Raw genomic sequence first — 15,132 nt, 5'->3', positions numbered from 1 at the left:
TAATTACACGGTGGAGTAGACAAGTTGTAATTACACGGTGGAGTATGCAAGTGGTCATTACACAATGGAGAAGGCAAGTGGTCATTAAAAAGTGGAGTAGGCTAGTGGTCATTACACGATGGCCTTGGCATGTGGTCAATGCATATGGTGGATTAGGCAAGTGGTCATTACACGATGGAGTAGGCAAGTGGTCATTACACAGTGGAGTAGGAAAATGGTCATTATACAAAGGAGTAGGCAAGTGGCCATTATACAATGGAGTGGGCTAGTGGTCATTACACGTTGGAGTTGGCAAGTGGTCATTACATGATGGCCTTGGCATGTGGTCAATGCATATGGTGGATTAGGCAAGTGGTAATTACACGATGTAGTAGGCAAGTGGTCATTACACGGTGGAGTAGGCAAGTGGTCAATACATGGTGCAGTAGGCAAGTGGTCAAGTGGTCAATACACGGTGGAGTAGGCAAGTGGTCATTATACGATGGAGTAGGCAAGTGGTCATTACACAATGGAGTAGGCAAGTGGCAATTACACGGTGGAGTAGGCAAGTGGTCATTACACGGTGGAGTAGGCAAGTGGTCATTACACAGTGGAGTAGGCAAGTGGTCATTATACAATGGAGTAGGCAAGTGGTCAATACACGGTGGAGTAGGCAAGTGGTCATTATACGATGGAGTAGGCAAGTGGTAATTACACGGTGGAGTAGACAAGTTGTAATTACACGGTGGAGTATGCAAGTGGTCATTACACAATGGAGAAGGCAAGTGGTCATTAAAAAGTGGAGTAGGCTAGTGGTCATTACACGATGGCCTTGGCATGTGGTCAATGCATATGGTGGATTAGGCAAGTGGTCATTACACGATGGAGTAGGCAAGTGGTCATTACACAGTGGAGTAGGCAAATGATCATTATACAAAGGAGTAGGCAAGTGGCCATTATACAATCGAGTGGGCTAGTGGTCATTACACGTTGGAGTTGGCAAGTGGTCATTACATGATGGCCTTGGCATGTGGTCAATGCATATGGTGGATTAGGCAAGTGGTAATTACACGATGTAGTAGGCAAGTGGTCATTACGCGGTGGAGTAGGCAAGTGGTCAATACATGGTGCAGTAGGCAAGTGGTCAATACACGGTGGAGTAGGCAAGTGGTCATTATACGATGGAGTAGGCAAGTGGTCATTACACAGTGGTGTAGGCAAGTTGTAATTACACGGTGAAGTATGCAAGTGGTCATTACACAATGGAGAAGGCAAGTGGTCATTAAACAGTGAAGTAGGCTAGTGGTCATTAAACAGTGGAGTAGGCTAGTGGTCATTACACGTTGGAGTTGGCAAGTGGTCATTGCATGATGGCCTTGGCATGTGGTCAATGCATATGGTGGATTAGGCAAGTGGTCATTACACGATGGAGATGGCAAGTGGTCATTACGCAGTGGAGTAGGCAAGTGGTCATTACACGGTGGAGTAGGCAAGTGGTCATTATACAATAGAGAAGGCAAGTGGTCATTATACGATAGAGTAGGCAAGTAGTCATTACACGATGGAGTAGGCAAGTGGTCGTTACACAGTGGAGTAGGCAAGTGGTCGTTACACAGTGGAGTAGGCAAGTGGTCATTACACAGTGGAGTAGGCAAGTGGTCATTATACAATGGAGTAGGCAAGTGGACATTATACAATGGAGTGGGCTAGTGGTCATTACACAGTGGAGTAGGCAAGTGGTCATTATACAATGAAGTAGGCTAGTGGTCATTACACGATGGAATAGGCAAGTGGTCATTACACGATGGAGTAGGCAAGTGGTCATTACACGGAGTAGGCAAGTGGTCATTACACGGTGCACTAGGCAAGTGGAAATTACACGGTGGAGTAGGCAAGTGGTCATTACACAGTGGAGTAGGCAAGTGGTCATTATACAGTGGAGTAGGCAAGTGGTCATTACACAATAGAGTAGGCAAGTGGTCATTACACGATGGAGTACGCAAGTGGTAATTACACGGTGGAGTAGGCAAGTGGCCATTACACGGTGGAGTAGGCAAGTGGTCATTACACAGTGGAGTAGACAAGTGGTCATTATACAATGGAGTAGGCAGGTGGTCATTACACAATGGTGTGGGCTAGTGGTCATTACATGATGGCCTTGGCATGTGGTCAATGCATATGGTGGATTAGGCAAGTGGTCATTACACGATGTAGTAGGCAAGTGGTCATTACACGGTGGAGTGGGCAAGTGGTCAATACATGGTGCACTAGGCAAGTGGTCAATACACGGTGGAGTAGGCAAGTGGTCATTATATGATGGAGTAGGCAAGTGGTAATTACATAATGGCCTTGGCATGTGATCATTGCATATGGTGGATTAGGCAAGTGGTCATTACACAGTGGAGTAAGCAAGTGGTCATTATACAATGGAGTAGGCAAGTGGTCATTATACAATGGAGTAGGCAAGTGGTCATTACACAGTGGAGTAGGCAAGTGGTCATTATACAATGGAGTAGGCAAGTGGACATTATACAATGGAGTGGGCTAGTGGTCATTACACAGTGGAGTAGGCAAGTGGTCATTATACAATGAAGTAGGCTAGTGGTCATTACACGATGGAATAGGCAAGTGGTCATTACACGATGGAGTAGGCAAGTGGTCATTACACGGAGTAGGCAAGTGGTCATTACACGGTGCACTAGGCAAGTGGAAATTACACGGTGGAGTAGGCAAGTGGTCATTACACAGTGGAGTAGGCAAGTGGTCATTATACAGTGGAGTAGGCAAGTGGTCATTACACAATAGAGTAGGCAAGTGGTCATTACACGATGGAGTACGCAAGTGGTAATTACACGGTGGAGTAGGCAAGTGGCCATTACACGGTGGAGTAGGCAAGTGGTCATTACACAGTGGAGTAGGCAAGTGGTCATTATACAATGGAGTAGGCAGGTGGTCATTACACAATGGTGTGGGCTAGTGGTCATTACATGATGGCCTTGGCATGTGGTCAATGCATATGGTGGATTAGGCAAGTGGTCATTACACGATGTAGTAGGCAAGTGGTCATTACACGGTGGAGTGGGCAAGTGGTCAATACATGGTGCACTAGGCAAGTGGTCAATACACGGTGGAGTAGGCAAGTGGTCATTATACGATGGAGTAGGCAAGTGGTAATTACATAATGGCCTTGGCATGTGATCATTGCATATGGTGGATTAGGCAAGTGGTCATTACACAATGGAGTAGGCAAGTGGTCATTATACAATGGAGTGGGCTGGTGGTCATTACACATTGGAGTTGGCAAGTGGTCATTACACAATGGAGTAGGCAAGTGGTCATTACACGGTGGAGTAGGCAAGTGATCATTATACGATGGAGTATCAAGTGGTCACTACACAGTGGAGTAAGCAAGTGGTCATTATACAATGGATTAGGCAAGTGGTCATTATACAATGGAGTAGGCAAGTGGTCATTATACAATGGAGTAGGCAAGTGGTCATTATACAATGGAGTAGGCAAGTGGTCATTACATGATGGCCTTGGCATGTGGTCAATGCATATGGTGGATTAGGCAAGTGGTCATTACACGATGGAGTAGGCAAGTGGTCATTACACAGTGGAGTAGGCAAATGGTCATTATACAAAGGAGTAGGCAAGTGGCCATTATACAATGGAGTGGGCTAGTGGTCATTACACGTTGGAGTTGGCAAGTGGTCATTACATGATGGTCTTGGCATGTGGTCAATGCATATGGTGGATTAGGCAAGTGGTAATTACACGATGTAGTAGGCAAGTGGTCATTACACGGTGGAGTAGGCAAGTGGTCAATACATGGTGCAGTGGTCAAGTGGTCAATACACGGTGGAGTAGGCAAGTGGTCATTATACGATGGAGTAGGCAAGTGGTCATTACACAATGGAGTAGGCAAGTGGCAATTACACGGTGGAGTAGGCAAGTGGTCATTACACGGTGGAGTAGGCAAGTGGTCATTACACAGTGGAGTAGGCAAGTGGTCATTATACAATGGAGTAGGCAAGTGGTCAATACACGGTGGAGTAGGCAAGTGGTCATTATACGATGGAGTAGGCAAGTGGTAATTACACGGTGGAGTAGACAAGTTGTAATTACACGGTGGAGTATGCAAGTGGTCATTACACAATGGAGAAGGCAAGTGGTCATTAAAAAGTGGAGTAGGCTACTGGTCATTACACGATGGCCTTGGCATGTGGTCAATGCATATGGTGGATTAGGCAAGTGGTCATTACACGATGGAGTAGGCAAGTGGTCATTACACAGTGGAGTAGGCAAATGATCATTATACAAAGGAGTAGGCAAGTGGCCATTATACAATCGAGTGGGCTAGTGGTCATTACACGTTGGAGTTGGCAAGTGGTCATTACATGATGGCCTTGGCATGTGGTCAATGCATATGGTGGATTAGGCAAGTGGTAATTACACGATGTAGTAGGCAAGTGGTCATTACACGGTGGAGTAGGCAAGTGGTCAATACATGGTGCAGTAGGCAAGTGGTCAATACACGGTGGAGTAGGCAAGTGGTCATTATACGATGGAGTAGGCAAGTGGTCATTACACAGTGGTGTAGGCAAGTTGTAATTACACGGTGAAGTATGCAAGTGGTCATTACACAATGGAGAAGGCAAGTGGTCATTAAACAGTGAAGTAGGCTAGTGGTCATTAAACAGTGGAGTAGGCTAGTGGTCATTACACGTTGGAGTTGGCAAGTGGTCATTGCATGATGGCCTTGGCATGTGGTCAATGCATATGGTGGATTAGGCAAGTGGTCATTACACGATGGAGATGGCAAGTGGTCATTACGCAGTGGAGTAGGCAAGTGGTCATTACACGGTGGAGTAGGCAAGTGGTCATTATACAATAGAGAAGGCAAGTGGTCATTATACGATAGAGTAGGCAAGTAGTCATTACACGATGGAGTAGGCAAGTGGTCGTTACACAGTGGAGTAGGCAAGTGGTCGTTACACAGTGGAGTAGGCAAGTGGTCATTACACAGTGGAGTAGGCAAGTGGTCATTATACAATGGAGTGGGCTAGTGGTCATTACACAGTGGAGTAGGCAAGTGGTCATTATACAATGAAGTAGGCTAGTGGTCATTACACGGTGGAATAGGCAAGTGGTCATTATACAATGAAGTAGGCTAGTGGTCATTACACGGTGGAATAGGCAAGTGGTCATTACACGATGGAGTAGGCAAGTGGTCATTACACGGAGTAGGCAAGTGGTCATTACACGGTGCACTAGGCAAGTGGAAATTACACGGTGGAGTAGGCAAGTGGTCATTACACAGTGGAGTAGGCAAGTGGTCATTATACAGTGGAGTAGGCAAGTGGTCATTATACAGTGGAGTAGGCAAGTGGTCATTATACAATAGAGTAGGCAAGTGGTCATTACACGATGGAGTAGGCAAGTGGTAATTACACGGTGGAGTAGGCAAGTGGTCAATACATGGTGCACTAGGCAAGTGGTCAATACACGGTGGAGTAGGCAAGTGGTCATTATACGATGGAGTAGGCAAGTGGTAATTACATAATGGCCTTGGCATGTGATCATTGCATATGGTGGATTAGGCAAGTGGTCATTACACAATGGAGTAGGCAAGTGGTCATTATACAATGGAGTAGGCAAGTGGTAATTACACAATGGAGTAGGCAAGTGGTAATTACACGGTGGAGTAGGCAAGTGATCATTACACGGTGGAGTAGGCAAGTGGTCATTACATGGTGGAGTAGGCAAGTGGTCATTACACGGTGGAGTAGGCAAGTGGCCATTACACGGTGGAGTAGGCAAGTGGTAATTACATGATGGCCTTGGCATGTGATCATTGCATATGGTGGATTAGGCAAGTGGTCATTACACAATGGAGTAGGCAAGTGGTCATTATACAATGGAGTGGGCTGGTGGTCATTATACATTGGAGTTGGCAAGTGGTCATTACACGATGGAGTAGGCAAGTGGTCACTATACAATGGAGTAGGCAAGTGGTCATTATACAATGGAGTAGGCAAGTGGTCATTACATGATGGCCTTGGCATGTGGTCAATGCATATGGTGGATTAGGCAAGTGGTCATTACACGGTGGAGTAGGCAAGTGGTCATTACACGGTGGAGTAGGCAAGTGATCATTATACGATGGAGTAGGCAAATGGTAATTACACAATGGAGTAGGCAAGTGGTAATTACACGGTGGAGTAGGCAAGTGGTCATTACACAGTGGAGTAGGCAAGTGGTCATTACACGGTGGAGTAGGCAAGTGGTCATTACACGGTGGAGTAGGCAAGTGGTCATTACACGGTGGAGTAGGCAAGTGATCATTATACGATGGAGTAGGCAAGTGGTAATTACACAATGGAGTAGGCAAGTGGTAATTACACGGTGGAGTAGGCAAGTGGTCATTACACGGTGGAGTAGGCAAGTGGTCATTACATGGTGGAGTAGGCAAGTGGTCATTACACGGTGGAGTAGGCAAGTGGTCATTACACGGTGGAGTAGGCAAGTGGTCATTACATGGTGGAGTAGGCAAGTGGTCATTACACGGTGGAGTAGGCAAGTGGTCATTACATGGTGGATTAGGCAAGTGGTCATTACACAATGGAGTAGGCAAGTGGTCATTATACAATGAAGTAGGCAAGTGGTCATTATACAATGGAGTAGGCAAGTGGTCATTATACAATGGAGTAGGCAAGTGGTCATTACATGATGGCCTTGGCATGTGGTCAATGCATATGGTGGATTAGGCAAGTGGTCATTACACGGTGGAGTAGGCAAGTGGTCATTACACGGTGGAGTAGGCAAGTGGTCATTACACGGTGGAGTAGGCAAGTGGTCATTATACGATGGAGTAGGCAAGTGGTCGTTACACGGTGGAGTAGGCAAGTGGTCATTACACAGTGGAGTAGGCAAGTGGTCATTACACGGTGGAGTAGGCAAGTGGTCATTACACGATGGAGTATCAAGTGGTCATTACACAGTGGAATAGGCAAGTGGTCATTATATAATGGAGTGGGCTAGTGGTCATTACACGGTGGAGTAGGCAAGTGGTAATTACACGGTGGAGTAGGCAAGTGGTAATTACACAATGGAGTAGGCAAGTAGTAATTACACGGTGGAGTAGGCAAGTGGTCATTACACGGTGGAGTAGGCAAGTGGCCATTACATGGTGGAGTAGGCAAGTGGTCATTACATGGTGGAGTAGGCAAGTGGTCATTATACAATGGAGTAGGCAAGTGGTCATTATACAATGGAGTGGGCTGGTGGTCATTACACATTGGAGTTGGCAAGTGGTCATTACATGATGGCCTTGGCATGTGGTCAATGCATATGGTGAATTAGGCAAGTGGTCATTACACGATGTAGTAGGCAAGTGGTCATAACACGGTGGAGTAGGCAAGTGGTCAATACATGGTGCACTAGGCAAGTCGCCAATACACTGTGGAGTAGGCAAGTGGTCATTATATGATGGAGTAGGCAAGTGGTAATTACACGGTGGAGTACAGTACAGTTCTTGCGGAAGCTTTGGCTTTTGTGGCATCATTGTCGCCTACGCATGGCTTCATTGTCGCCTCAGCATCGCATCATTGTGGCATCAGCTTCGCGTCATTGACAATTGAAGCTGTGTTCGCCTCGCTTACTCTGTGGCATCATCGTGGCCTCAGCTTCGCAGTCTCATGGCATCAACATGGCATCAGCTTCAACGTACTGTGACATGACCTCATTATTTTCACATGGAAAGGCAGTAGAGTAAAAAAAACATGTACAGAAGTTCGATATGTAATCGATTTGAAATTCAAGGCGGTAAGGGGAATAAAATATGACCAAGAGTAAAATGACATTTTAAAAATATATCTTGTTTAATTATTTAATATATGTTGCGAGTATTGGGTACCAAAATCTTTGTGAAGTACATTGCAATCTGCAAGGTGACGTGTGTCATATTGACTGCAAGGAAAATCGTGATAAATTTAAATCACACGATGCAATCGTCGTTCGGATACAATGCAATTTGCTACACGAAATGAAACTGTTCTTGTTATAAAATTACCTTATTTTCGTTCATTTTATTTGCTGGTAAGAGAACAGATTCAGATTCCTCATTTCGGTGGTATTTTTCTGTGTTTCGTTTAGTTTTAGCAGAGTCCGATCCCATGCCCGGACTACTAATACATGCAAAACACACGTACGTCGCCTGGTGCGTCGGCGTTGTCGCCTGCCATCTTGTTACAAAGTTCCAAAACAAGTGCGTACATTTCTAACTATGATTGGATGGTTGTGGTGGAGTCGGTCTGGTAAAATTTTACATCCAATTTTCAAAATTAAGTCACGATCAGTGACCTAAGCTTGACCTATACGTACTTTAAAAGTAATCTCACAAAAAATATTTTCGAATAAAAACGAGCCACATGCCCTGTAAAAAATTGAATAGCACTTGACATGCAGAAATAATTTATTGGGCTTCAAAAAAACGTGTCCAGTGGTGCCCAGTCGATAGAACAATTTGAAACCTATGATACACACAGAAGTCATTCGATACTGAATATCATCGACCCCAATCTGGTTTACCTTATTTCCCAACTTGCAAAACTGATTTGTATCTCAGCCCCGTTTTTTTTTTTCTTTTTTTGAACTGAGGTCATATCCCGGCTGTTTGTCAAAATATACCGATGTTTTTAGTGAATAATTGTGAAGCCTGTCACAGCACAAACAAACTATATGAATCGACGCAGGAGATTGGATGGTACGACGACCCTTAAATTAGCGTCAAATATGCTTTATTACAACATCATTGATTGGCTGAGAGTCACATTGATCGGAGCACACAACCCGGGCCACAGAACCATATTTGTCCGTATTATCAACGAGACTTTGCGAGAGAACCACACCCACACTTTCAACCATTTTTAGCGCGGAAGTTGCCAACAAATGTCGAAAAACTCGTGAATTTTATGGATTTGAATAAAATAAAGCTAGCGATTAGTAAGACTGGTTAATGATATACCCCCGATGCTCTTCGATTTTTTTTAAATTTTATTTTAAGGTGAGAAATGGATAATTGAAGTTCCATCGATTTCAAGGCGACTGTTTCACCGCGACAACTCTATGCCGTATTGTAGTTTCGCGAGCTATAACAAAAATATAGATATAATAAATTGTACCTACTTGTTTAATTATTTGGTTTTACAGCCCGCAAATTACGGGACATGATCCCCATGAATTACGATAAATAAATGCTGATTGTGTTGCATGACGGACGTCAGGACAGTTTGGAGAAACCAACGGGGATATTCCAAACAAATTATTGGGACACGGTCGGCAGACATTTCAAACAAATGAAATTATTAACGAAAGACAAGATATTTACGAACATACTGTCATACTAAATATATGCAAAATTGACAAATACACAAAGAGATATTAGGTTTTATTTTAGCCTTGGAAATATTTTCTTTCACTCAGTCCATGCGTGGGACTTCTGTTTAGCTTCATGGTCCTTCGGCTTGTCTTCTCCTTGGGGGAAATAACAATAATTATACAAATCGTAAACTCAACACAATCAGGAAAAGAAACCCAGACAACCATGTCGTACTTCTGTTGAAATACATTTTGTAGCAGTGCGTCACGTCAGAATAAGTTGTTTAAAATAAAATAGTCAATCCCAGCCAAATCTAGGTCAAAGGGTCAGATTGCGTGCATATAATTATTGATAGTTAAAACAAAAAGTATTTGACCTTTTGACGATTGTTCAACATCTATGCACGGTTACTAAACTAGTAACCGTGATCTATGAAAACCAGAAAATTTTTAGTAGTCCGAATTTTTGCACAGTCGAAAATAAAGCGGAAATTCAACAAGCGGAAGCGGACGAGTGCTTGGGCGAAATGAGTTCTGTACTTCTTTGTTTGATGAAGCGATACTGATGCCACATTGTCGCCATAATGAGGCCACAATGAAGCGAAGCGATGACCGCCTCAACTTTTTATGTCGCGACATTGAAGCTACGCTGAAGCCATAACAATGCCATAATGATGCGATGCTGAAGCGAAGCTGACGCTGAAGTGAAGCCAAAGTTTCCGCGAGAACTGTACTGTATGCAAGTGGTCATTACACGATGGAGTAGGCAAGTGGTCATTAAACAGTGGAGTAGGCTAGTGGTCATTACACGTTGGAGTTGGCAAGTGGTCATTACATGGTGGCCTTGGCATGTGGTCAATGCATATGGTGGATTAGGCAAGTGGTCATTACACGATGGAGTAGGCAAGTGGTCATTATACAATGGAGTAGGCAAGTGGTCATTACACAGTGAAGTAGGCAAGTGGTCATTATAGAATAGAGAAGGCAAGTGGTCATTATACGATAGAGTAGGCAAGTGGTAATTACACGGTGGAGTAGGCAAGTGGTAATTACACGGTGGAGTAGGCAAGTGGTAATTACACGGTGGAGTAGGCAAGTGGTAATTACACGGTGGAGTAAGCAAGTGGTAATTACACGGTGGAGTAGGCAAGTGGTCATTACACAGTGGAGTAGGCAAGTGGTCATTACAGAGTGGAGTAAGAAAGTGGTCATTATACAATGGAGTAGGCAAGTGGTCATTATACAATGGAGTGGGCTAGTGGTCATTACACAGTGGAGTTGGCAAGTGGTCATTACATGATGGCCTTGGCATATGGTCATTACACGATGGAGTAGGCAAGTGGTAATTACACGGAGTAGGCAAGTGGTCATTACACGGTGGAGTAGGCAAGTGGTCATTACACGGTGGAGTAGGCAAGTGTTCATTACACGGTGGAGTAGGCAAGTGGTCATTATACAATAGAGAAGGCAAGTGGTCATTATATGATAGAGTAGGCAAGTGGTCATTACACAATGGAGTAGGCAAGTGGTCATTACACGATGGAGTAGGCAAGTGGTCATTACATGGTGGAGTATCAAGTGGTCATTACACAGTGCAATAGGCAAGTGGTCATTATACAATGGAGTAGGCAAGTGGTCATTATACAATGGAGTAGGCAAGTGGTCATTACACAATGGAGTGGGCTAGTGGTCATTATACAATGGAGTGGGCTAGTGGTCATTACACGGTGGAGTAGGCAAGTGGTAATTACACGGTGGAGTAGGCAAGTAGTAATTACACGGTGGAGTAGGCAAGTAGTCATTACACGGTGGAGTAGGCAAGTGGTCATTTCATGGTGGAGTAGGCAAGTGGTCATTACACGGTAGAGTAGGCAAGTGGTCAATACGCGGTGGAGTAGGCAAGTGGTTATTATACAATGGAGTAGGCAAGTGGTCATTACACAATGGAGAAGGCAAGTGGTCATGACATGGTGGAGTAGGCAAGTAGTCATTACACGATGGAGGAGGCAAGTGGTCATTACACGGTGGAGTAGGCATGTGGTCATTACATGGTGGAGTAGGCAAGTGGTCATTACACAATAGAGAAGGCAAGTGGTCATTACATGGTGGAGTAGGCAAGTGGTCAAGTATAATTTTGCACGTAAGCATTTAGAAGTGTTATTATATTTGTTTGCATACAGTCAGACTATTTCGCCATTCTCAATTCGATTCATAACATTTTAGGCAAACAAACACACCTTCATCACTCTGAGATCTCTTATCAACAGACACCTTCTGTTTCTTGTTGTTATTCTTGGGGAGAATATCTTCATCAGATGAACTATCATCATCAATCTCGGACTGTGAGTCTTTCTTTTTAGGGTCGTCCTGCAATTGTTTAAACAAAAAACAATTAACAACTTCACAAATATCAAAGAATGATAAGATTAGAAAAATATTTGTTTTCAAGTGAGACAGTTCCCATTAATTTTGTTAAGTGTCTTCATGTGCTCAACCTAAGACACAGCACAAAGAAAACGTTGAACAAAAGTGAAAGTGAAGCAACTTGAGGTGCATGTCTTCTGTGAGTATTGGGGACAAATACAAAATTAATTCAAAAATTACTTGTACTTCAGATATTGATAGAAAAGCTGAAAATAATTATACAAATCAGATAATTAATAGGCACAGATTTGAGTGTAAAACTAATATAAAGTCTACGCAATATCAAGTTTCAATGAAATGCAATTAGAACCAAAAAATTAAGAATTATTTTGCTAATTAGGGAATTCAACAGATTTTAACCCAAAAATAATCAATTCTGTGCATTGTCTTAGAGCAACCAAGTAACATGTTTCATTGCAATGGGATAATTAGTACTTGAGATATATAAAATTAAAATGGTTTACAGTACTTAAAACATATCAGTTAGTCATGATTCAGTTCAAGGTGATGAAATAACTTTAAAACACTTGATATACACATGTATAATGTCATTTTTGTTCTCCAACATTGAACAAAATTAGAAAAATTGTGTTCAAAAATTGTCCCAATATGCATGAAAACATAATGGTCGTCACTTTGGTGCAAATGTATCTGTGTGTACTTCAGTTTTTGGTGATAAAATTAAATTGATAAAATTGGGATTAAATTGAAATAATTATATTATTCAAGAGAAACTGGCATTTACAACATAAAATACAAATGGCCCCAGTTGGCAATATTTGATTGGATCAAGGGAAAGAAATGACATGGACATGTAACCAAATATGTATGATTATCATACCAATTTTGATGCAAATCATCCTAATCATCTAGGAGAAACAGTTGCTGATATGTTTAAGTACTGTAAACCATTTCAATTTCATGAGCCATGGACAATTTGTAGCAGCGAAAATATTTCTTGGGTCCTATGACATGAAGGTCATTGACTTTCGCAAAATTAACAGATCATGATTTTGAACAGTGGCCAAATGGGGGCTAAAAAAATTGAGTTCAGTAATGATGTGTGAACAAACAAATATAAAGCACAACTAAGGATGCAGAAATGAGAAGCTATACACTCAGATATTGTTAACTATAAAACATCACAGATTAACATATCTACAAAGAAATCAAAGAAACCTAGGAACTCTGGTGTGTTGAGGATACATTGAATGCAGAAATTTAAATTATTTTGATTAGTTAAACATGGAGCTGTTCTAGTAGATATTTGTTATTAAATTCATTGAGAATGTTAAAACACTGAAGTTATTGAACAAAAAGTTAAAGAGCACCCTATACTGAAAACATTTACAAAAACTAGCAGCCTGTCTGCTGAGATACATGTAGCTTCGTTATTAGCAATGCACATTTCAATTAAAGAACTGAAGATATCATCAGAAAATGAACAATATGTATAGTATTAAAGCAATCAGACTTGCTGTTTTCAAAAAATTATTTGAAAATATAACTGTTTATCAAAAATATTCATTAAAATTATATAATTGAAGGAACAAAATCATCACGAGATGAACAAATCTGAGAGAGGTCTACCTGTAGTAAATATGTAGTACATGTATATATAATATCAAAGCAATTAGACTTGTGGTTTTTAACAAGAAGTTGACAATATCACTTTTTACCAAAAATTACAAAAATAATCACCAAAATTAGAGAATTGAGGATATCATCATGAAATGAACAAATCTGAGAGAGGTCCCGTGCAGTACCCATATATGTAATATCTAAGCAATTGGACTTGCGGTTTTTAACAAGAAGTCAAAAATAACACTTTTTACCAAAAATTACAAAAATATTCACCAAAATATCATATGATATCATCATGAAATGAACAAATCTAAGGTACATATACACCAAGTATCAAAGCATTCAGGCTTATAGTTTTCAAGAAGCAGTCGAAAAAATAAAACATTGACACAGACGGCGGATGACGGACTATGACGACGGACAATGATGACAGACAATCACTCATATGATAAGCTCCGCTCGCCAAAGTTGACAGCTGAGCTAAAAAAAAACATTTCAAAAATCACCAAAATACAATTTTTAGAATATCAATTTCAAATTTATTCAGGCCAACAATAGCTACAGATTAACCACATTTGAAAATTTGATATTTTAACAGTATCCCAGGGCATCTATGTACTAAATTTGATTGAACGAACGGTTTTGAGATGTTAGAGTAAAAAACAAACAAACATACATACATGTTGTGTGCTTCACACATGGCAGTCAAGAATGCTGAAAACAACTTTCAGCGCACCTTGCAATGCGGTATCCCAGCAAAAAGGGTTAAAATTAATTATCTTCAGTTGAGTAAAACTGATTTTGATTTTATACTTACCATACATATTTGGTATTTTTACAATATGCAGCAAAAAGTAAGAAATGCAATAACGCAAATAAGTGTGATGGAAGAATAAAATGGTCAATCAATAATATTGGCTGTTTCAAATATTAATCAAAGAAAGCTTAGAAAGAACTCCCGTGTGCTTCGAGTATTGAAGACACATCAAAAATTAATTCAAAATTACTTGTACATGAGATATTGATGGAAAAGCTGAAAACTAATTATGTAAATCAGGTAACTAATATGAACAGAAAAGAACAGAACAAAAAAATTATGAATTATTATGAACATATTATATTATGCTAATTAGAGAATTAATATGAACAAATTTTAACCCAAAATTAATCAGGCCTGTCTATTGTCCTAGAGCATTTTTGTACCAGATTTTATTCAAATGTGATGATCAGTAATTGAGATATCAGTGTCAATTAATTATATTAATTAGGTGATTAATAAGCATAAATATTTACCAAAAACTAATTGGGTTTCTGCATAGTTCTCTTTAAAAGTTTCATTAAAATCCAATTTGTGGTTCTTTATATATCAGTGGAACATTATGCAAATTAGGTAATTAATATCCAATTAAAACTAATCAGGTCTCTGCATAATTCTAGAAGATCTATGTAGCAAGTCTCATTGAAATATGATGATTACGACTTGATATATCAAAAGCTGAAAATTAATTAATTATGCAAATTAGGTAATTAATATGTACTCATATTACTCTAAAAACTATCAGGTCTGTGCAGTGTCCTATGACATCTATGTACCAAGTGTCATTGAAATGTGATGATTACGACTTGAAATATCAAAAGCTGAAAATTAATTAATTATGCAAATTAGCTAATTAATATATACTGATATTACCCTAAAAACTATCAGGTCTGTGCAGTGTCCTATGACATCTATGTTCCAAATTTCATTGAAATGTGATGATTACT

General features: G+C 41.0%; 1 protein-coding gene across 1 annotated transcript in view; it reads right to left on the bottom strand.

Annotated features, from left to right (window-relative positions):
* The window catches only part of LOC102803203 (voltage-dependent T-type calcium channel subunit alpha-1H-like), a 264,401-nt gene that overhangs the window by 149,138 nt on the left and 100,131 nt on the right, over window positions 1-15,132 (bottom strand). Inside the window, exon 13 of the mRNA XM_085502864.1 lies at window positions 11,598-11,712. Coding sequence (XP_085358990.1) covers window positions 11,598-11,712 — 115 coding nt within the window. The remainder of the gene's footprint in view (window positions 1-11,597; window positions 11,713-15,132) is intronic.

The sequence above is a fragment of the Saccoglossus kowalevskii genome, chromosome 8 (assembly GCF_978046115.1).
Source record: "Saccoglossus kowalevskii chromosome 8, keSacKowa6.1, whole genome shotgun sequence".
NCBI classification, from domain to species: Eukaryota; Metazoa; Hemichordata; class Enteropneusta; family Harrimaniidae; genus Saccoglossus; species Saccoglossus kowalevskii.
This window is presented reverse-complemented; position numbering and strand designations above follow the sequence as displayed.